The sequence below is a fragment of the Pan troglodytes genome, chromosome 23 (assembly GCF_028858775.2).
Source record: "Pan troglodytes isolate AG18354 chromosome 23, NHGRI_mPanTro3-v2.0_pri, whole genome shotgun sequence".
Taxonomy (NCBI): domain Eukaryota; kingdom Metazoa; phylum Chordata; class Mammalia; order Primates; family Hominidae; genus Pan; species Pan troglodytes.
Genome location: NC_086016.1, coordinates 25,627,916 through 25,649,782, shown reverse-complemented (window position 1 = coordinate 25,649,782; position 21,867 = coordinate 25,627,916). Strand labels below are relative to the sequence as shown.

The window sequence follows — 21,867 nt, the reverse complement described above, 5'->3', positions numbered from 1 at the left end:
GAAGAGCTTGGCACCTCTGCTCTCTCGCTTCCTCCTTTGCCATGTGATCTGCACACAGCTCTCCTTTGCCTCTGCCATGAGTGGAAGCTTCCAATCCTGCAGCAGAAGCAGATGCTGGGGCCATGCTTCTAGTACAGCCTGCAGAACCGTGAGCCAAACAAGTCTCTTTTTGACAAAAAAGACAAATGACCCAGCCTCAGCCTCAGGTATTCCTTTATAAGCGGACAAGCTACTTTATTCGGATGTTGTGAGAAGTAGATGAGATAATGTGGGTAGAGACCCCAGATGAGGGTCTGGCACATAGTGTATCAGTCAGGACAGGCTAATTAAGCTGCAGTAACAACTCCAAAACCTCAGTCTTTTGACTCAATAAAGGTTTATTTCTCATTCATCCTACACATCCATCACTGGTTGGAAAGGGGGCTTTGATTTCCATAAGTTGCTCAGGGATCCTGGCTGAGAGGTGCTCAATTTCGACACGTGCTTCTGTGATCACTAAGACAGGAAAAAGGGATGATGCAGAAAATCAGGCATTGGCTCTTAAAAATGTTGCTGCCTGCTGGACGTGGTGGCTCACTTCTGTAGTCTCAGCACTTTGAGAGGCCGAGGTGGGTGGATCACCTGAGGTCAGGAATTCAAGATCAGCTTGGCCAATGTGGTGAAACCCCATCTCTGCTAAAAATAAAAAAATTAGCTGGATGTGGTGGCACATGCCTGTAGTCCCAGCTACTCAGGAGACTGAGGCAGGAGAATTGCTTGAACCTGGGAGGCAAGGTTGCAGTGAGCCAAGATCACGCTATTGCACTCCAGCCTGGGTGACAGAGTGAGATTCCGCCTCAAATTTTTTTTTTTTTTTTGCTGTTTAAGGCTGGGTGTGGTGGCTCACATCTGTAATCCAGGCACTTTGGGAGGCCAAGGCGGGCAGATCACTTGAGCTCAGGAGTTCGAGAGCAGCCTGGCCAACATGGCAAAAACCCGTATCTACAAAAAATACAAAAAATTACCCCAGTGCAGTGTCATTCGCCTGTAATCTTAGCTATTTGGGAGGCTGAGTTGGGAGGATTACTTGAGCCTGGGAGGCAGAGGTTGCAGTGAGCCGAGACCGTGCCACTGCACTCCAGCCTGGGTGACAGAGTGAGACGCTCCCTCTCTCTCAAAAAAAGAAAAAATTGCTCTTTACATTTTATGGACCAAAAAAGTCACATGGTCACCCCTCACATGACAAAGTCAAAGACATGCAATTCCACTTCGTGTCTAAAAAGAGGGAGAAAGAAATATTTGCTGAACTTCCATGGTTAGTTATCATAATTTTAAAAGTGGGCAGATGGGAGCTTACTGAGGATGTGACATTTGAGCTGAGGCTTCAATGATAAAGAAGCAGAAATTGTAAGAGCTACGGGTGTGAAGTCTCTAAGGCAGGAATGGGCTTTTGAGGAACAGAAAGTGGCTTGAATGTTTGGAGAACAGTGAATGAGAGTAAGAATTGAGCAGGGGCTGGGTCATACAAAGCCTTGTTGGCCATTGTGAGGAGTCTAAATTATATTTCAAGTGCACCAGGAGACTGGGCATGGTGGTTCAAGCCTTTAATCCCAGCACTTTGGGGGGCCGAGGTGGGAGTATCATTTGAGCCAAAGAGTTTGAGACCAGCCTGAACAACATAGTGAGACTCCAAAATGTCACCAAAAATTTTAAAAATGAGCAGAGCATGGTGGTACATGCTTGTGGTCCCAGCTACCTGGGAGGCTGAGATGGGAGGATCACTTGAGCCTAGAAGGTCGAGGCTGCAGGGAGACGTGATGGTGCCACTGTACTCCAGCCTGGGAAACAGAATGAGACCCTGTCTCCAAATAATAATAATAATAATAATAATAATAATAACAAAAATAGGTCGGGTGCAGTGGCCCACGCCTGAAATCCCAGCACTTTGGGAGGCTGAAGCGGGTGGATCACTTGAGGTCAGGAGTTCAAGACCAGCCTGGCCAACATGGTGAAACCCCGTCTCTACTTAAAATAGAAAAATTAGCTAGGCATGATGGTGTGCACTTGTGGTCCCAGCTGCTCAGGTGGCTGCTGCAGGAGAGTCACTTGAGCCCAGGAGGTCAAGGCTGCAGTGAGCTATGATGGTACCATTGCACTCCAGCCTGGGCAGCAGAGTGAGACCCTGTCTCAAAAAGCTGCTACATTGGTACTAAACTACATAATTATGTAGTCAAATTATTCTTTCTCAACACACATTGATATATTGATGAATATATGTGGGAGTTTTATTACTGAAGCATTTCTTTAGTCTATTTGCTGTAGAACCACATAGCCTTCCTGGTGTGCTAAGATGTGAACTGAAGGCTGGGCACAGTGGCTTATGCCTGTAATCCCAGCACTTTGGGAGGCTGAGGCAGGCAGATCACTGGAGGTCAGGAGTTCGAGACCAGCCTGGCCAACATGGTGAAACACAGTCTCTACTAAAAATACAAAAATCAGCCATGTGTGGTGTCGTGTGCCTGTAATCCCAGCTACTTGGGAGGCTGAGACAGGAGAATCACTTGAATCCAGGAGGCGGAGGTTGCAGTAAGCCGAGATTGCACCATTGCACTCCAGCCTGGGAGACAAAGTGGGACTCCGTCTCAAAAAAAAAAAAAAAAAAAAATGTGAACTGATACATTGGGCTGTGACTTCATGAAAAGATATTATTATTGTTTATAGTACTGGTACAGGTTTGTACTCTACAAACACAAAAATTGTAATAACTTTTACTGCACAAAATTCTCATAAAAATGCAAACTCTATGTTAAAAAAGTTACCCGGGTGTGGTAGCCCGTGCCTGTGTCCAGCTTCTCAGGAGGCTGTGGCAGGAGGGTTGCTTGAGCCCAGGAGTTGGCGGCTGCGGTGAGCTATGATTGTGCCACTGCACTCCAGCCTGGGTGCCAGAGCACATCCCTGTCTCTAAAACAAGCAAACAAAACATAACAAAACAAAACTCTACGTGTGAGATTGCATATACCAAATGATTGAGGCCATTCTGTTAGGAATGATGAGACATTATGACTAGGTATCAACAAGAATGGAATTATATGCTTACAATTGTACTTCTCTGATGACTGGAAATACTTTACACACATTAGCTTCTGGGTCCATACATATCCAACATTATTTCTTTTTTCTCTTTTTCTTTTCTTTTCTTTCTTTCTTTCTTTTTTTTTTTTTTTTTCGAGACAGAGTCTTGCTCGGTCATCCAGGCTAGAGTGCAGTGGTGCAATCTCAGTTCACTGCCACCTCGGCCTCTGGGGTTCAAGCGATTTCCCTGCCTCAGCCTCCCAAGTAGCTGGGATTACAGGTGTGTGCCGCCATGCCTGGCTAATTTTCTGTGTTTTTAGTAGAGCTGGGGTTTCGCCATTTTGAACAGGCTGGTCTTGAACTCCTGACCTCAGGTGATCCTCCCACCTCAGCCTCCCAAAATGCTGGGATTACAGGCATGAGCCACCACACCCAGCCTTCAAACATTATTTCTCCTCTACTACCCACATTTTTTTTTTTTTTGAGACAGGGTCTTGCTCTGTCCCCCAGGCTGGAGTGCAATGGTGCGATGACAGCTCACTGCAGCCTCAACCTCTCATGCTCAAGCGATCCTCCCACGTCAGCCCACTGAGCAGCTGGGACTACAGGTATGTGCCACCATGCCTGGCTAATTTTTGTATTTTTTGTAGAGATGGGGTTTTGCTATGTTGCCTAGACTGGTTTCAAACTCCTTAGGTCAAGCAGTCCGCCCACCTCAGCCTCCCAAAGTAAGATTTCAGGCATGAGCCACTACACCCAGCCAAAAAAAAGATAATTAAAAAAAGAAAAGAAAGTATTCTGCTTACCCCAATCCTGGGAACTGGGACGTCTAAGTCCATCAGACCCTAATGTTATAAAGACGGGAAACACATTACAAAACCTGGCACGATTTTGGCTCACTGCAACCTCCACCTCCCAGGTTCAAGCGATTCTCCTTTCTCAGCCTCCCTAGTAGCTGGGATTACAGGCACACACCACCATGTCTGGCTAATTTTTGTTTTTGTGGTAGAGACGGGGTCTTACCAGGTTGGCCAGCCTGGTCTCGAACTTCTGACTTCAAGTGATCCGCGCACCTTAGCCTCTCAAAGTGCTGGGATCACAGGCGTGAGCCACTGCACCTGGCATATGTAGCTTTTTAAAAAAATCTTTGTTGCTATCTTATTTAGGAATAAAATATGAGGCAGCTTTGATATCGGTGGAAGGTATCAGTGTTCCAGGCAGTGAATCTGTGTGGGTTTGCAGTGACCTCAATTTTTGCCTCCTCAGGAAATAATTCAACTGAGGTGTGTAAGGCAGAAAAAGAGACTGAGGTAAGTTTCAGAGCAGGAATGGAAGTTAGTTTGTTTGCTTATATATTTAAAATATTTTAGGCCAGGCGCGGTGGCTCACACCTGTAATTCTAACACTTTGGGAGGCCGAGGCGGGTGGATCACGAGGTCAGGACATCGAGACCATCCTGGCTAACACGGTGAAACCCCGTCTCTACTAAAAATACAAAAAAAAAAAAAAAAATTAGCTGGGCATGGTGGCAGGCGGCTGTAGTCCCAGCTACTCAGGAGGCTGAGGCAGGAGAATGGCATGAACCCGGGAGGCGGAGCTTGCAGTGAGCCGAGATTGTGCCACTGCACTCCAGCCTGGGGACAGAGCGAAACTCCATCTCAAAAAAAAAAAAAAAATTTTTTTTGTTGCCTAGGCTGGAGTGCAGTGGCACCATCTCAGCTCACTGCAACCTCCACCCACTGGGTTCAAGTGATTCTACTACCTCAGTCTCCCTAGTAGTTGGAACTATAGACATGTGCCACCAGACCTGGCTAATTTTTGTATTTTTAGTAGAGACGATGCTTCACCATGTTGCCCAGACTAGTCTTGAATTCCTGACCTCAAGTGGTCCACCTGCCTTGGCCTCTCAAAATGCTAGGATTACAGGCATGAGCCACCGTGCTCGGCCCTGGAGTGGAAGTTTATTTAAAAGGCTTTAGAATAGGAAAGAAAGGAAAGGAAAGTACGCTTGGAAGAGACCCAAGAGGGCACCAAGGTCAAGTGCGGTGTTTAACCTTGACCCTAGGACTTTATAGGCTGGCCTCTTTCCCATGTTCCTTCCTTTAGGGTGGGCTGCCACAGGGGGCAGGTGAGCACCCGCCATGTGTTTAGAAACTTGTGTGCACACCCATCTAAGGCTTTCTTCCCTTTTCTGGTGGAGTGCCCCCGAAAGGTCATACTCCCCCATTTTGTCTCTTACTGCACATGCCTGGACTCACTCATCCAATACCTGACATTTTATCGGAAGCCCCCTTTTGCCTCTCCCTTGTGCCTGCATTCAATTCATACTTTAATGCAACAGGTGTGGACCAGCAGGCAATGGCCTTTTCCTGGTGCCAGCTGCCAATTTGTCACTTTTTTTTTTTTTGAGACAGAATCTGGCTCTGTCACCCAGGCTTGAGTGCAGTGGTGCAATATCACTGTAACCTTCACCTACTGGGTTCAAGCAATTTTCCTGCCTCAGCCTCCTGAGCAACTAGGACTACAGGCACACACCACCATGCCCAGCTAATATTTTTGTATTTTTAGTGGAGACGGGGTTTCATCACGTTGGCCAGGCTGGTCTCGATCTCCTAACGTCAAGTGATCCGCCCGCCTCAGCCTCACAAGGTGCTGTGCCCGGCCAATTTATCCCTTTTAGAGAGGCAATGGGATGATTGCCAAACCATCTGCTGACATTTCTAGTGGGCGGGGGGAGAGCCCTCTCTGCCCCCATCATGCCTATCCTACCTTTTCCTGATGCAGCTCTCAGCTTGACTTTTCCCTTTGGCTTAGTGACTTGTCAGGGTAGGAGGGGTCCCAAGATTTATTTTCTTTTCACAAAGGCAAAAGGGGATACAGCATGTCACATGGTGAAAGAGGGAGTGAGAGAGAGAACAGGGAGGTGCTGCACTCTTATAAACAACCAGATCTCATGGGAACTACCTGAGTGGGAGCTCACTCATCACCAAAGGGATGTTGCTAAACTGTCCGTGAGGGATCTGCCCCCATGATCCCATCACTTGCCACCAGGCCTCACCTCCAATACCGAGAATGACATCTCTTTTTTTTTTTTTTGAGACAGAGTCTTGCTCTCTCACCTAGGCTGCAGTGCAGTGGCGTGATCTCATCTCACTGCAGCCTCTGCCTCCCAGGTTCGAGAAATTTTCCTGCCTCAGCCTCCCGAATAGCTGGGACTACAGATGCACACCACCACGCCCGGCTAATTTTTTTTTTTTTTTTTTTTTTTTTTGAGACAGAGTCTTGCTCTGTCACCCAGGCTGGAGTGTAGTGGCGCTATCTCGGCTCACTGCAAGCTCCACCTCCCGGGTTCACGCCATTCTCATGCGTCAGCCTCCCAAGTAGCTGGGACTGCAGGCGCCCGCCACCACGCCTGGCTAATTTTTCGTATTTTTAGTAGAGACAGAGTTTCACCGTGTTAGCCAGGATGGTCTCGATCTCCTGACCTTGTGGTCCACCCGCCTTGGCCTCCCAAAGTGCTGGGATTACAGGCATGAGCCACCGCACCCCGCCTGTATTTTTTTTTTTTTAGTAGAATTAAGGTTTTACCATACTGGCCAGGCTAGTCTTGAACTCCTGACCTCAAGTGATCTGCCCACCTCAGCCTCCCAAAGTGCTGAGATTACAGGTGTGAGCCACTGCGCCTGGCTGGAAATCACATCTCAACATGAGATTTGGAGGGCACATACCCAAACCACATTACCCTTCGAGGGAAATTCCGGGCACCTAGCTATCTTGAGAAGTAAATTAGCAACTTGGTGAGAAGAAGGTAATAATTGGCTGGGTTCAGTGCCTCACACCTGTAATCCCAGCACTTTGGGAGGTCGAGACAGATAGATCAACTGAGGTCAGGAGTTCGAGATCAGCCTGGCTAACGTGATGAAACCCCATCTCTACTAAAAATACAAAAATTAGCTGGGTGTGGTGACGGATGCCTGTAATCCCAGCTACTCGGGAGGCTGAGGCAGGAGGATTGCTTGAACCCAGGAGGCGGAGGGTGCAGTGGGCTTAGATTGGGCCATTGCTCTCCAGCCTGGGCAACAGAGCAAGACTCCGTCTCAAAAAAAAAAAAAAAAAAAAAACAAGAAAAAGTAATAATAGCTCAGAACAACAGCCACCCAAGTCAGTTAGAGCCACAAGATATTTGATCCCCTATAGAAAGTAAAGATAACATCTTGACAAATGTCCCTAAGTTGTTTTTCAGAAGCGCAGACCTCAACCAGATGAAAAATGGCGACAGCTTTCACGTTGACCTCAGATAAGGGTGAACCAAGGACCAAACTCTGATTGGAGTTCTTTGTTCTAAATTTCTTCCTGAGGGGCTTGGAGGGAATCAGACTCACAGGTGAAAACTTAACATCCCTTCTGCTGACCCCAAGGTTTTAGATAAAGCTTTGCTTTCTTAACCAACTGTAAACGTAAAAAAATATTTGAATTCACCAGGTGCGATGGCTCATGCCTGTAATCACAGCACTTTGGGAGGCTGAGGCGGGCGGATCACCTGAGGTCAGGAGTTCGAGGCCAGCCTGGTTAACATGGTGAAACCCTGTCTTTACTAAAAATACAAAAATTAGCCGGGCGTGGTGGTGGGCGCCTGTAATCCCAGCTACTTGGGAGGCTGATGCAGGAGAATTGCTTGAACCAGGTGGCACACACCTATAGTCCAGCTACATGAGAGGCTGAGGCAGGAGGATTGATGAAGCTCGGGAAGCAGAGGTTGCAGTGAGCCGAGACCAGGCCATTGCACTCCAGCCTAGACGACAGAGCGCGACTCTCAAAAAAAAAAAAAAAAAAAAAGAAAGAAAGAAAGAAAGAAGGAAAAGGAAAAAAGGAAGGCATCTTCTCTGGCACCCTTTAGTCTTTTTTTTTTTTTTTTTTTTTGAGATGGGGTCTCGCTCTGTCACCTGGGCTGGAGTGCAGTGGCACAATCTCGGCTCACTGCAACCTCTGCTTCCCGGGCTTTATCAATCCTCCTGCCTCAGCCTCTCATGTAGATGGGACTATAGGCGTGCACCACTCCACATAGCTAATTTTTTTATTTGTTTATTTTTTGTAGAGACAGCAGTCTCATTATGTTGCCCAGGCTGGTCACAAACTCCTGGGCTCAAGTCATCCTCCTGCCTCCACCTCTCAAGGTGCTGGGATTACAGGTGTGAGCCACTAAGCCCGTCCTGAATTACTGATTTTTACATACTGTATAAACTTTGGCATCCTACTTTTTCTTACTTTTGTTAAATTTGGCCTAAAGCTGCCTCATAAACAGTGAACTATATCCTAATTTAAGCATGTAAGCATTTTACTAAAGGAATATACAAGTAAAATTTTAAAGAAAGAAAATAGGCTGGGCACGGTGGCTCACTTCTGTGATCCCAGCACTTTGGGAGGCAGAGGCGGGTGGATCACGAGGTCAGGAGATTGAGACCATCCTGGCTAACAGTGAAACCTCGTCTCTACTAAAAATACAAAAAATTAGCCTGGCATGGTGGCGGGCGCCTGTAGTCCCAGCTACTCGGGAGGCTGAGGCAGGAGAATGGCCTGAACCCGGGAGGCGGAGCTTGCAGTGAGCCGAGACTGTGCCACTGCACTCCAGCCTGGGCGACAGAGCGAGACTCTGTCTCAAAAAAAAAAAAAAAAAAAAAACTAAATAAATAAATAAGAAAACAAGCATAAACATTTGGGAAAAAGCCTTTAGGCCTTGTCAGTTCCTAGAATGTATTTATTTTCACTATACTGGGGTATCCTTCCAGTATTAAGGTCCATTCTCAGAAGGTGGATTTGGCGAGCATGAAAAAAAGGGGTGGGGGAGTAATCGTACAAACAACTGTGTCCAGTCCAGGTTCCTAGGACCAAAGGGACCCCTCTGTATGGCAGAGGCACCCGACAGCCATAACTGATGTGTACCCTTAGAATGACTTTATGGTCGGTCGGGCGCGGTGGCTCACGCCTGTAATCCCAGCACTTTGGGAGGCCGAGGCGGGCGGATCACGAGCTCAGGAGATAGAGACCATCTCGGCTAACATGGTGAAACCCCGTCTCTACTAAAAATACAAAAAATTAGCCGGGCGCGGTGGCGGGCGCCTGTAATCCCAGCTACTCAGGAGGAGGAGGCTGAGGCAGGAGAATGGCGTGAACCCGGGAGGCGGAGCTTGCAGTGAGCCGAGATAGTGCCACTGCAGTGCGGCCTGGGCGAAAGAGCAAGACTCCTTCTCAAAAAAGTAAAATTAAAAAAAAAAAAAAAGAATGACTTTATGGTCTAAGAAGAATGTGTGTTCAGAGCCCCAAGCTAAGGAATCAGGAGTGGCAAGATCCTGGAACGATGCCAACCTATGAAACCCTGAGTCAAGAGGTCAAGCTGGGCACTTGGTTTCTCAGGTCGACTGCTTGGCCCTCTTCCAAGTTGTACTTTCCTTCTTTCCTTTCCTCTTTTATTTCCTGTTCTAAAGTTTTATAATAAACTTTTTTTTTTTTTTTTTTTTTTTTTTTTTTTTTTTTTTTTTTTTTTAGATACTATCTCACTCTATAGCCCAGGCTGGAGTGCAGTAGCTCAATCTCGTTCACTGCAACCTCCACCTCCCAGGTTCAAAAGATTCTCCTGCCTCAGCCTCCTGAGTAGCTGGGATTACAGGCGCTCACCATCACACCCAGCTCATTTTTGTATTTTTAGTACAGACATGTTTTTACCATGTTGGCCAGGCGGATCTTGAACTCCTGAGCTCAGGTGATCCACCTGGCTCAGCCTCCCAAAGTGCTGGGATTACAGGCATGAACCACCATGCCCGGCCCCGGCCTGCTTTTTAATAAACTTTTACTCCTACTCTGCAACTTGCCTCTGTCTGGTTTCTGCCTTATGACCCTCGGTCAAATTCTTTCTTCTGAGGCGGCAAGAATTGAGGTTGCTACAGATGCGTATGGATTCACCACTGGGAAGCTGGATACCTTCCACCGGTAACTGGTCGAGGATGCTAGGTGAAAATGTTATGGAAGCTGCATGGTTTTTACAAATCATGTAGTGGTTCTCACGTCCAGCCGTAGCCACTGCACCTGTGTGAAAGTCCCCTCAATAAACCTTTGTCTTTTTTACTGTCTCCAGATCTCTTCCTCTACCCTTCCACACGGTGCCTTCCCTACTGGAGTAAAGTGGGGTCCCGCAGGGCACCCTCTCTGTGCAATATATATATATATATTTTTTGAGATAGATTCTTGTTGTGTTGCCCAGGCTGGAGTGCAGTGGTGTGACCTCGGCTCATTGCAACCCTCGTCTCCTGGGTTCAAGCGATTCTCCAGCCTCAGCCTCCCAAGTAGCTGGGATCACAGGCGCCTGCTACCATGCCTGGCTTTTTTTTTTTTTTTTTTTTTTTTTTAGTATTTTTAGTAGAGATGGGGTTTTGCCATGTTTGCCAGGCTGGTCTCAAACTCCTGGCCTCAAGTGATCCGCCCACCTCAGCCTCCCAAAGTGCTGGGATTACAGGCGTGAGCCACTGCACTTGGCCTCTCTCCCTGCATCTTCATGTGTCTTCAACGCCAAGAGGGAGCTTCTGACCCCTCGGTTAGGGTCGAGGTCCCAGAGGCCCAGGGTCAAGGCTACCGCCGCCTCCCAAGGACGTGCATGCCTGCAAGAGGCTGCATCCAGCAGTCATGGAAGAGGCTCCACTGGGGCCTGCTCTAGTTCCTGCTGGGGAAAGCAAGTGGAGGTGCCCCTTGAAGAAACGGGGATCCCACCAATCTCAGGGGTTCTGTCCTGGCCTGTGGCCCTGGATCATGCAGCACAGAGCAGACGACGATGGGGAGCAGACGACGCCCTTCTTGGTTGGGGCTGAGGGTGGGGGTCCCGCTTCCCTAAAGGCCTAGCCCAGGGTTCCAGCCACAGGCCCCACTGGGCGGCGCGGCACGGCGCCGCCCCGCCCCTCCAGGCCTGGCAATCGCCCTCAACAAAGATGGCGCGGACGACCTAAGACGCGTCACGCTACCTTGCCGCAGTGCTCCTCCCGCGCAGCTCTTATCCCCGTAGACTGCGGCCGAGACGGGGAGGGGGAAGCCTCGCCTGGGGGGCGGCAGTGGCCTGGGCGGCTCTCCGGCTGCTGTTGTATGGCTGCACGTTGGCGCTACCGGACGGGATGCTGTATCCCCGAGAGAGCCTGTCGTGGCAGCGCAAGCAGCTGGACGGCCTCTGAAGCTTCCGCGCCGACTTCTCCGACAACCGACGCCGGGGCTTCGAGGAGCAGAGGTACCGGCGACCGCTGTCGGAGGCGCGGACTCGGGGCAGGGCCAGGAGTCGCCCGGAAGCCCGGCGGTGGGAATGGGGTAAGCCCCGGCGCCCTGCAGCCTCCTTCACCGTAGTGCCCCGGAGCTGGGGGCCCGGAGGAGGTTAAAGGTCAACGGGCTTGGGGGCGCGGGATTGGAGGACGGGAGTACCTGGGGGACCCGCGAGGGCCGGAGCGGTGGAGGCGGGAGGAGGAAGAAGCGCTCCTGTCGAGTCCCGTTCCTAGGCGAAGGCTGAGCCCGGGCAGTGTCCTTCTTTCTAATGTTTAATTTTAATTTTTGAAATGCTTTTGAGACCGGGTTTGGCCCTGCTGCCCAGGTGGGAGCGGAGTGGTGCAATCCTAACTTCTGAGCTCAAGCGATTCTCCCGCCTCAGCCTTGCAAGTTACCTGGGACCACCATGCCTGGCTAATTTAAACAAACAAACAAACAAACTTGGTCGGGCTCGTGGCTCACGTCTGTAATCCCAACACTTTGGGAGGCCGAGGCAGGCGGATCACCTGAGGCCAAGAATTCAAGACCAGCCTGGCCAACGTGGTGAAACCCCATCTCTACTAAAAATACAAAAATTAGCCGGGCGTGGTGGTGAGCACCTGTAATCCCACCTACTTGGGAGGCTGAGGCAGGAGAATTGCTTGAACCAGGGAGGCGGAGGTTGCAGTGAGCCGAGATCACCCCACTATACTCCAGCCTGTGAGACAGAGTGAGACTCCGTCTTAAAACAAAAACACAATCAATTTTTTTTTTTGTTTTTTTTGTTCGTATTTTTAAGATATAGGGTCTCACTAAGTTACCCAGGCTCGTCTCGAACTCCTGGCCTCAAGCCATCCTCCCACATTAACCTCTCAAAGTGCTGATTACAGGCATGAGCCACCCAGGCACTCGTCAGGCCTGAGAGGCAGGCGCTGCCCAGAGCTGGGCCCGGGGATCGGGAGGAGGCGACAGTTTAGATATTTTGAGGTCAGCTCTGCCAAGGCGGGAAGGTACCTTGGTTTTCACGGTTCAGATAGAGGACAGAATGTGACCTCAGGCCAAGGACGCCACCCCTCTTCCCCTCCTGACTTGGATGTGGTCAGCAGAGAAGTGGCATCCGATGAGGTTTGGGCCGCGTTTGCCTGGTGTACATCCTCTTTTTCTTTTTTTCTTTTCTTTTCTTTTTTTTTTTTGTTGAGACGGAGTCTCTCTCTGCTACCCAGGCTGGAGTGCAATGGCACGATCTTGGCTCAGTGCAGCCTTCCGGGTTCAAGTGATTCTCCTGCCTCAGCCTTCTGAGTAGCTGGGACTACAGGCCCACCACACCCAGCTAATTTTTGTATTTTTAGTAGAGATGGGGTTTCACCATATTGGCCAGGCTGATCTCGAACTCCTGACCTTGTGATCCGCCTGCCTCCGCCTCCTGAAGTGCTGGGATTACAGGTGTGAAACACCGCACCCAGCCTACATCCTCTTTTTCTGACTTTACGGCATTCAGTACAGGAGAAAGAGAGGAGAAGGCTGGGTGCCAGCATGTGCCCCACTCACAGTGTCCTAAGCAAAGCACCTCCCATCCCCCTAACCAGCCTTCCTCCCTGTGACAGGCAGTGGGCCATCTGCCTCTTAGTCACAGGTCTGAACCTTCTTGCCTCATGCTGGGTTGTGCCCCTGGGCTCACCCCTGTCTTGGGAGATACTGGGTCCCATCCGCTCCAAGGAGGAACTCCTGGCCCCACTGGCCCAGGTGTACAAACCGCCCTGGCAGTTGACCTGTCATCAGCAAGTTATCTGTCTGTTCCACCAGGAGTCCCCGCCGTGTGTCAGTGTTTGCGCTAGGCCTGGGGGCGTGGCTGTGCAGTACACTGGTCCTGGATCCCTTTGGGGGGCCTAGGAGCTGAGCCCAGCCCTTCTGTTCGCAGTCAGGCCCCACCGTGGACATGCGGGTTCCCTCCAGCTTCAACGACATCGGCCAGGGCTTGCGGCTGCGGCATTTTGTCAGCTGGTCGTGGTATGAACGGGAGGTGACCCTGCTGGAGCGATGGATCCAGGACCTGCGCACAAGAGTGGTGCTGAGGATTGGCAGTGCCCACTTCTATGCCATCGTGGTCAGTGAGGCCAGGAGCAGGCAGGGCGGGTGGGTGGGCACAGCTGCTGAACAGCATGGGACCCTCAGCTGCCACCCACAGCCTGTCTCCTGGGGTGGGACGGTGGGGGGCCTTGCCCTGCCCTGGAGGCTGTGCCCTGTGTAGGGGGATAGGTGGCCTGATGTACCCCATTGGGATGTCATTCTTCCCGTCTGGCTGGCAGGCCCCCGATCCCCATGCTGCAGGTTATGTGAGGGAGTGCCCGATAGCAGTGCCCCTCCTCATGCCCTGACCTGCCACCCCCTCCCCATATCTCCTATGTCTGCAGTGGGTAAATGGGGTCGACACGGTAGAGCATGAAGGGGGCTACCTCCCCTTTGAGGCCGACATCAGCAGCCTGTTCCAGGTGGAGCCCCTGCCCTCCCGCCTCTGCATCACTATCGCCATCAACAACACGCTCACCCCCCAACCCTGCCACCAGGGACTATCTGTACATGACCGACACCTCCAAGTGGGGACCATCCTGCCTCCACTGCACGCACCCACCTTCCCGCTCCACCCTGTGGTCTTCCTGCCAGGGACAGGGTGGCCTTCGCAGAGAGGAGGCCCTGGATCTGGGGAGGCATGTGAGCTGAGGTCAAAAGACCCATGGCAAGGGCCCAGCGAACCACAATTCTCCCACCCTAGGTATCCCAAGGGTTACTTTGTCCAGAACACAGACTTTGACTTCTTCAACTACTCAGGACTCCTGTGGTTTCTGCTTCTATACACGACACCCACCACCTACATCGATGACGTCACCGTCACCACCGGCGTGGAGCGAGACAGTGGTGAGGGCTTCTGGTAAGATCCTCCCTCAGTGGGGCCCAGGGTGGCTCTGTTTGTTCTCTGTTTGGAAAGCTCTCCCAGCATCTCTAAACCTTCATAGGTTCCCATCCACCTACGAAGCTAAAATCCAGGCTGTCTGAGCCGGCATGGGCTCCCGAAATCACCCATGTGGTAGATCTCGCTGGGAGAAGAGGGGTCTGGCCTAACGTCACACAGCTCAGGGTGGCAATCCTGTCCCTTCCCCACGGTGCTGCTCTCACTCTAGCTCCCCTTGCTACACATCGTGCTCAAAGAACAGGCAGCTTCGAGGGGCCGGGTGCGGTGGCTAACGCCTGTCATCCCAGCTGTTTGTAAGGAGGACTTGGTAGGAGGATCACTTTAGGCCAGGAGTTTAAGACCAGCCTGGGCAACATAGCGAGACCATCACCACAAAAAATTAAAAACCGCCAGGCATGGTGATGCATGCCAGTAGTCCCAGCTGCTGAGGCAGGAGAATCTGTTGAGCCTGGGAGGTCAAGGTGCAGTGAGCTGTGACCACGCCACTGCACTCTGGTCTGGGCAACAGAGGGAGACCCTGTCTTTTTTATTTTTATTTGTTTTTAAGCTAGAGTCTCACTCTGTAGGAGCCCAGACTGGAGGGCACTGGTGCAATCTTGGGCTCACTGCAACCTCCACCTCCCGAGTTCAAGTGATTCTCCTGCCTCAGCCTCCCGAGTAGCTGGGATTACAGGCACCTTCCACCACATCTAGCTAATTTTTGTATTTTTTTTTAGTAGAGATGGAGTTTCACCATATTGGCCTGGTTGGTCTTGAACTCCTGACCTCAGATGATTCACCCGCCTCGGCCTCCCAAAGTGCAAGGATTACAGCTGTGAGCCACCACGCATGGCTGGAATACCCTGTCTTTAAGAAAAAAAATTTTTTTTTAATTTTTTTTTTTTTTTTAAATATATCTTTTTCCTTTTGTGAGATGAGGCCTTGCACTGTTGCCCAGGCTGGATGGCAGTGGTGCGATGATTGACAGCTGTTGTGGGGCCGCAGTTGTAAGTTTCAAAGAATTTAGGCTGGGTGTGGTGGCTAATGCCTGTCATCCCAGCACTTTGGGAGGCCAAGGTCGGCAGACCGCTTGAGCTCAAAAGTTCGAGACCATCCTGGGCAACATAGTGAGACCCTGTCTCAAAAAGAATGAATAATTAAAATAAATAAAAAAGAAATTAAATAACAAATCACACAGCAAAGGTGATGCAGCATAGAGCAATTTATTGTAAAGGGAAAAGTATTTTGCAAGTTAGGTGCAGAATAGCCCGGGCGCAGTGGCTCATGCCTGTAATCCCAGCTACTAGGGAGGTTGAGATGGGAGAACTGCTTGAACCTGGGAGGTGGAGGTTGCAGTGAGCTGAGATTGCAACACTCCATTATATAATCCCAGGTACTCGGGAGGCTGAGACAGCCTGGGTGACAGAGCGAGACCCCATCTCAAAAAAAATCGTGAAGTCCAAAATACACGGTTCATCCTGAGAGAGGATTCAGGGCAGGCTGCTCGTAAGGATGAGAGAGCGCTGATTATTACTGGGGAAACTCCCTTTCTGGGAGTCTTCCATGGTGAATTCTTAAGGAGTTGGAAGAGGTGTTACTCTAAGCACGTTCTGGGTCATCCTCTGGGTGCACATGGGCTGTAGCTGTACATGCTTGTTCACACATCACATGTCTCAGCGCCGTGGTTGGCACGTCCGAAGGACACGGTCACTTCCTTGACTACCTACCCTGCCTCAAGATCGTAGCTCGTTGCAGCCCCAAACTCCTGGCTCAAGCAATCCTCCCACTTCAGCCTCCCAAGTACCTGGGGCTGATGGGACTGCAGGCACACACCACCACGCCCAGCTAATTTTTGTTATTTTGTAGGGAAGATGTGGTTTCTCTATGTTACCCAGGCTGGTCTTGAACTACTGGGCTGAAGTGATCCTCCCTCTTCAGCCTCCCTGTGGTGGTGTGTTGGGATTACAAGTATGACCACTGCCCCTGGCCAAATACACGTTTTTTTTTATGTTTGTTTTTTGTTTTTTTGAGACAGAGTCTTGTGCTGTCACCCAGGATGGAGTGGTGCAGTGGTACGATCTTGGCTCACTGAAACCTCCGCCTCCCAGGTTCAAGTAATTCTCCTGCCTCAGTCTCCCTAAAGTAGCTGGGATTACAGGCGTGTGCCACCATGCCTGACTAATTTTTGTATTTTTAGTAGAGATGGGGTTTCACCATGTTGACCAGGCTGATCTCGAACTCCTGGCCTCAAGTGATGCGCCTACCTCAGCCTCTGAAAGTGCTGGGATTACAGGCATGAGCCACCATGCTCAGCCTGTTTCCTTAAATTTCTTTACAAAAATTTACCCTATGGTAAAGGTGTACTACCAGAAGGTAGAATGAGACACTTTGGTCCATGCGTACATTGTGTAATGATGAAATCAGGGTATTTAGCATCTCTCTTGCCTCATAGAGTTATTATTCCTTTGAGGTGAAGACATTCAGTATCCTCTTTTTCTAGCTTTCTTGAAAAGTACGCTCTGATAATGTTAGACCTAGTCACCCTGCTGCTGTGGAATAGAACTACAGGTTTCATTCCTCTCACGGAGTATGTAACTTTATGCCATTTCCAATCTCTGACTATGCCCCACCTTTCAACCCCCACCCGTGGTAAGAACAGTTATGCTTACTAGTTCTATGAAATAAAGTTTTGTGGATTCCTCCTGAGTGAGAAAATGTGATGTTTGTCTTTCTCTGTGTAGTTTATTTCTTTCTCCTTTTTTCCTTTTTTTTGAGATAGTGTCTGGCTCTGGTTGCTCAAGCTGGAGGGCAGTGGTGCAATCTCAGCTCACTACATCCTTGACCTCCCGGGGCTCAGGTGATTCTCCCACCTCAGCTTCCCGAGTAGCTGGGACTTTTGAGAAATGTCTCTTCTGGTTCATTGCCCAACTTTGGCTGGGTTACCTGGTTTTGCATGTATTTTTACTAGAGATAGGATTTCACCATTTTGGCCAAGCTGGTCTGAAACTCCTGACCTCAAGTGATCCACCCGACTTGGTCTCCGAAAGCACTGGGAGTACAGGTGTGAGCCACAGCACCCGGCCTCATTGCATCTTCTAGGTGTTCTTTGAAAAAAATGTGTTGACTGCGTACAGGTGTGTGTTTAGGTTCTCTTACGTCCCTAGGTTCGTGGATTCATTTTTATGCCACTACTGTAGTCTTTGGATGAGTGGAGGTTTTACTTGTAATTTGAAACTGGGGAGTGTGCGGCCTCCAATTGAGTTTGTATTCCCTAGGATTGCTTTGCATATTCAGGTTCTTTGGGTCTTTGGTGGTTCCATGTGAATTTTTAGCCATGTATCGTTAACATTTCATAAAACGTTTGTTTCATACTTCATGTCCAGAATTAGGGGTGCATTGGGACATTGTGATACTTGTTCGTATACCTTGAGTATGGATAAAATCAGGGAGTTTCCCATGCTTGTGACCACGTATAGGTTTTATATCTTCGCTGTGTGAACATTCAGTATCCTCCTTGGTAGCTGTTTTGAAAATGGCATGATCATGTTGTTAAGTATCGTCGCCGTGCTTTGGAGTGGAATACCAGAATGTATTCCTCTCCTGTAACTCTCTGTGTACCTATTGTGTACCTATTGCCAATCCTTGATATCCTCTCCTCCAGCTAGCCTGTGGTGACCACTGCTGTATTTCCACCTTCAGTCAGTTAAATTTTTCAGCTCCTACATGAGTGAGAACATGCAGGCTTGGTCTTAGTCTGCCTTTCTGATTTGATTGAACATAGTGTCTCCAGGTGCAGCCATGTTGCTGGAAATGATAGGATTCCATGAATTTTGATTGCCCAAAAGTATCCCATTGTGTCTGGTACTAGAGATTCTTCATCCCTTCATCTGTGGATGGACAGGTAGGCTGATTTCTTATCTTGGCTTTTGGGCATAGGGCTGAATTCCACCTGGGATGACAGATAATCTCTTCCATGTCCTGATCACGTGCTCTGTATATATACCTAGGAATAGAATTGCTGGAGAAAACGGTAGTTGAAGTTTTAGGATTTCAAGGAACACCCAGGTGGTTTCTTTAGTGTGCGTACTAGTTCACCATTTCCCACCAGCTGTGGAGACAAGTTCCTCCTCTGGAAATCCACATCTTGATTTTTTTGTGCTTTAATGTTTCAACTTTTTTCTTGTAGCATCCATTGCACGTAGAGTGAGATGGAATCTTGAGTGTGTTTTTGATTTTTGTGTGTGTATGATAAGTGGTACTTGCTAAGTTATTGTGAATTTGTTTTTAATTTGTTGTGTAGGACTGGATGGAGGACCTGAAGACGTGAGGTGGAGGCACAGGTAGAAGAGAAGATTCTCACCATCGCTGATTCACACAAAAGCGTGAGTGAAAATCACACTGAAGATTTCATCTCACTGCAGTTAGAATGAATACTACCAACATTTGATGGCAGTTTTGTTTCTGTAGAGTATGTGTGTGTGTATGTGTATATATATATACACACACACAAACACACACAACCGTAAGAGTGCAAGGGACATTTTGACATGTATATGTAGCATCATGATCAAATCATCATATCTGGCATCTCTGTGACCTTCCATCATTGTTACTTCTCTGTGGAGAGAATATTCAGAACCGTATTTTCCAGCTGATTTTGAAAAATTTTTGTAGATTCTGTTGACCCTAGTCACCTAGTCACCCTGCTGTGTAACAGAACACCAGAATGGATTCCTCGTATCTGAGCGTCACTCTGTACCCGTTACCCATCCCTGCCCAGGCTCCCTGCTCTCCCCAGCCTGTAGTAACCCCTATTGGAAGTTCTGCTTCTAGGAGACAATGTGTTTTGGATTCCATATGCCTGATGTCATGCAGTGTGGGTCTCCCTAACAGACTCATTTCATTTCACCTAATTGTCTTCCAGATTTCTCCAAGTGGTTGCAGATGACATGATTTCCCAAAGTGTTAGAGCTGAAGTGTGTTTCCTTGTGTATATATACTGTGGTTCCTTTATCCCTTCATCTGTGGATAGACAGGTAGGTTGATTCCACATCTTGGCTATTGTGACTAGTACTTCAGGACACATGAAAAGGCGGATAACACAGGGATTTCATTTTCTCTAAACATGTACCCAGTGGTGGGATTGTTAGCTGGAGTGGCAGTTGTACTTTAACCTTTAGTTTTTTTGTTTGTTTGTTTTTTGTTTTAAAGACAGAGTCTTGCTCTTGTTGCCCAGGCTGGAGTGCAGTGGCGCGATTTCGGCTCAATGCAACCTCTGCCTCCCGCGTTCAAGCGATTCTCCTGCCTCAGCCTCCCGAGTTGCTGGGAATACAGGCACCTGCCATCACGCCTGGCCAATTTTTGTATTTTTAGTAGAGACAGGATTTCACCATGTTGGTGAGGCTGGTCTCGAACTCCTGACCTCAGGTGATCCACCTGCCTCCCAAAGTACTGAGATTACAGGTGTGTGCCACTGCGCCCAGCCTACCTTTTACTTTTTTAAGGAACTTCCAAAAGTTTTTTATAGAGTGTATAGTAATTTTCATTCCACAAAGAGTGTAGAAGATTTTTTTTTTCCTGCAAGTCTACACTGATCATTGCCTTCAACAATTTTGCTTTTTGTCTTTTGTAATACTCATTCTAAGTGGAATTAGATGGTAACCGAGTATGGTTTTCATTCACATTTTTGTGAGGATTAGTGATATTGAGAAACTGTCACCTGTGAGTCAATTTCCTGCCACCTTTTCACTCAGGTCTATTTAGATCCTCTTACCTTGGATATTTGTTGTTGTTGTTGTTGTTGTTGTTTTACACTTAGTCATATTAGTTTACTGTATGTAGTAGATAACAACGTCTTTCAGGGGTAGGATTTTTTATAGTTTCTCTCAGTCTTTAGGATGCCTTTTTTTGTTTGTTTCATTGTTTTCTTTTCCCTGTAGAAGTTGCAAAGTGTCCCTAGTCTCATATGGTTATAGTTGCATATGTTAGCAGTGATTTTTGTGTTTAACACCCCACTTCCACAAAACACAGAAACATGCATGTGTGCACGCACGCGCACACACACACACGCACACACGCACAGCCATGCCTTGCATTGTCTGTGGGTGTTTTTTTTTTTAGTGTTATGATGCTTTTTTACCTTTTGCAGCCTGTTTGCATAGATACAGGTTTCCTAAAATATACACCCGCTCTCTATTTTCTTATAGGACCTTTACAGTTTCAAGATTGAGTTTAGGTCTTTAATTCATTTTGTGTTGATTTTGGGTATCGTGCATCGTAAGGGCCCTATTTCAGTGTTTTACCTGTGGATATTCAGTTTTCTCAAAATCAATTGAACCAGACTCTTCCTTTCCCATTGTATCTTTCTGGGGTTTTGAAAAATGTATTCCTTACATATCATGTTGGATAGAGTATTTGGCTGCCTCATTCTGTCACTTAGGTCCTCGTTCTGTGTTTGTGACAGTCATGGATTGTTTGGATAACTACAGATTGTTTTTTCATTTATTATTTTCTTGGGTTCTAACCTTGGATTTTTCTTTTAATGCTTTCTACTCTCATTATTAGAGTTTAAAAGGTACATATGCAAGTTAGTTACATCTGTTTATTGCATGACACTGAGACTTGGGGTCCCAACAACCACGTAACCCAGGCAGTGAGCAGAGGGCCCACAGGGTGGGTCTGCAGCACACTCTTCCTCTCCCCTGTTTTTTTATTGGTCTGGTGGTCATTCCAGGTGTCTGTTGTTCTCTTCTTTATGTTTGAGTCCATTCAAAGTTTAGCTTTGAATGCCACTTATAAGTGAGAACATGTGGCATTTGGTTTTCTATTTGGGCCTTAGTTCACTTATGACAGTGGCCTGCAGTTTCCATGTTCCGGGCTCAGGTGATCCTCCCACCTCAGCCTCCTGATTAGATAGGAATACAGGTGCCCACCACCACATCCAGCTAATTTTTGTATTATTGTAGAGATGGGATTTCACCATTTTTCCCAGGCTGGTCTCGAATTCCGGACTTAAGCCATCCACCTGCCTCGGCCTGCCAAAGCGCTAGAATTACAGGTGTGAGCCACTGTGCCGGCCTCTCATCCACTGTTGATGGCTAGGTTGATTCCATGTCTTTGACATTGTGAATAACACTGCTGTGAACATACGAGTGCCTGTGTCTTTTGGATACAAGGATTAATTTTCCTTTGGGTAGATGCACAGGAGTGGGCTTACTGGGTGAGATGGTAGTTCTGTTTTCAGCTCTTTGAGACATCCCCGATCTGCTTTCAGTGGTGTCTGTACTAGCTTTCATCCCACCCGGAAGTGTACCAGCGTTTCCTTTCCTCGGCTGCCTCACCAGCATGTGTTCTTTGCCTGCATGGTCCTCACTATTGTGACCTGTGTGGGATGGCATCTCGTCATGCTTTTGATTGGCAGCTCTCTGATAATGAGTGAGTTTGAGCACGTTTTCCTATTTGTTGGTTGCTTGTACATCGACTTTTGAGCGGTGTGTGTTCACATCCCTTGCCCGTATATTAATGGGATATTCTTTTTCTGTTTATTCCCCTGGTTGACTTGTTGAAGGGCCTTGGAGATTCTGCATATTAGACGTTGG

The 21,867-nt window shown here is 48.4% G+C and overlaps 1 protein-coding gene and 1 long non-coding RNA gene across 4 annotated transcripts; one reads left to right on the top strand and one right to left on the bottom strand.

The window, feature by feature from the left end:
• Nucleotides 1-353: 353 nt before the first annotated feature.
• LOC107970315 (uncharacterized) lies at nucleotides 354-11,494 on the bottom strand. 2 transcript variants are annotated; one of them, XR_010156201.1, is made up of 2 exons: nucleotides 11,058-11,165; nucleotides 354-495 (listed from the first exon to the last, which is right to left on the bottom strand). It is a non-coding gene; the product is annotated as an uncharacterized LOC107970315 (long non-coding RNA). The 2 variants fall into 2 exon arrangements; XR_001712859.3 differs by lacking the exon at nucleotides 354-495 and adding an exon at nucleotides 9,918-10,131 and having other exon boundaries at nucleotides 11,058-11,494.
• On the top strand, nucleotides 11,176-19,305 carry LOC134809739 (putative inactive beta-glucuronidase protein GUSBP11). Of its 2 annotated transcripts, XM_063808330.1 has the most exons (5): nucleotides 11,176-11,391; nucleotides 13,241-13,426; nucleotides 14,093-14,248; nucleotides 18,570-18,651; nucleotides 19,194-19,305. In XM_063808330.1, the coding sequence occupies exons 1-3, from the start codon at nucleotides 11,176-11,178 to the stop codon at nucleotides 14,129-14,131; spliced, it is 441 nt and encodes a 146-aa protein (XP_063664400.1). In that variant the 3' UTR covers nucleotides 14,132-14,248; nucleotides 18,570-18,651; nucleotides 19,194-19,305. The 2 variants fall into 2 exon arrangements, with proteins under 2 accessions (XP_063664400.1, XP_063664399.1); XM_063808329.1 differs by lacking the exon at nucleotides 19,194-19,305 and having other exon boundaries at nucleotides 14,149-14,248; nucleotides 18,570-18,654.
• Nucleotides 19,306-21,867: the final 2,562 nt, after the last annotated feature.

Coding starts and splice junctions, on each gene's coding strand:
- LOC134809739 (XM_063808329.1), top strand. CDS start 11,176: ATGGCTGCACGTTGGCGCTACCGGACGGGATGCTGTATCCCCGAGAGA. Junction 11,392..13,240: donor AGCCCGGCGGTGGGAATGGG/GTAAGCCCCGGC, acceptor TTCTGTTCGCAG/TCAGGCCCCACCGTGGACAT. Junction 13,427..14,148: donor CCCACTTCTATGCCATCGTG/GTCAGTGAGGCC, acceptor TCAACTACTCAG/GACTCCTGTGGTTTCTGCTT.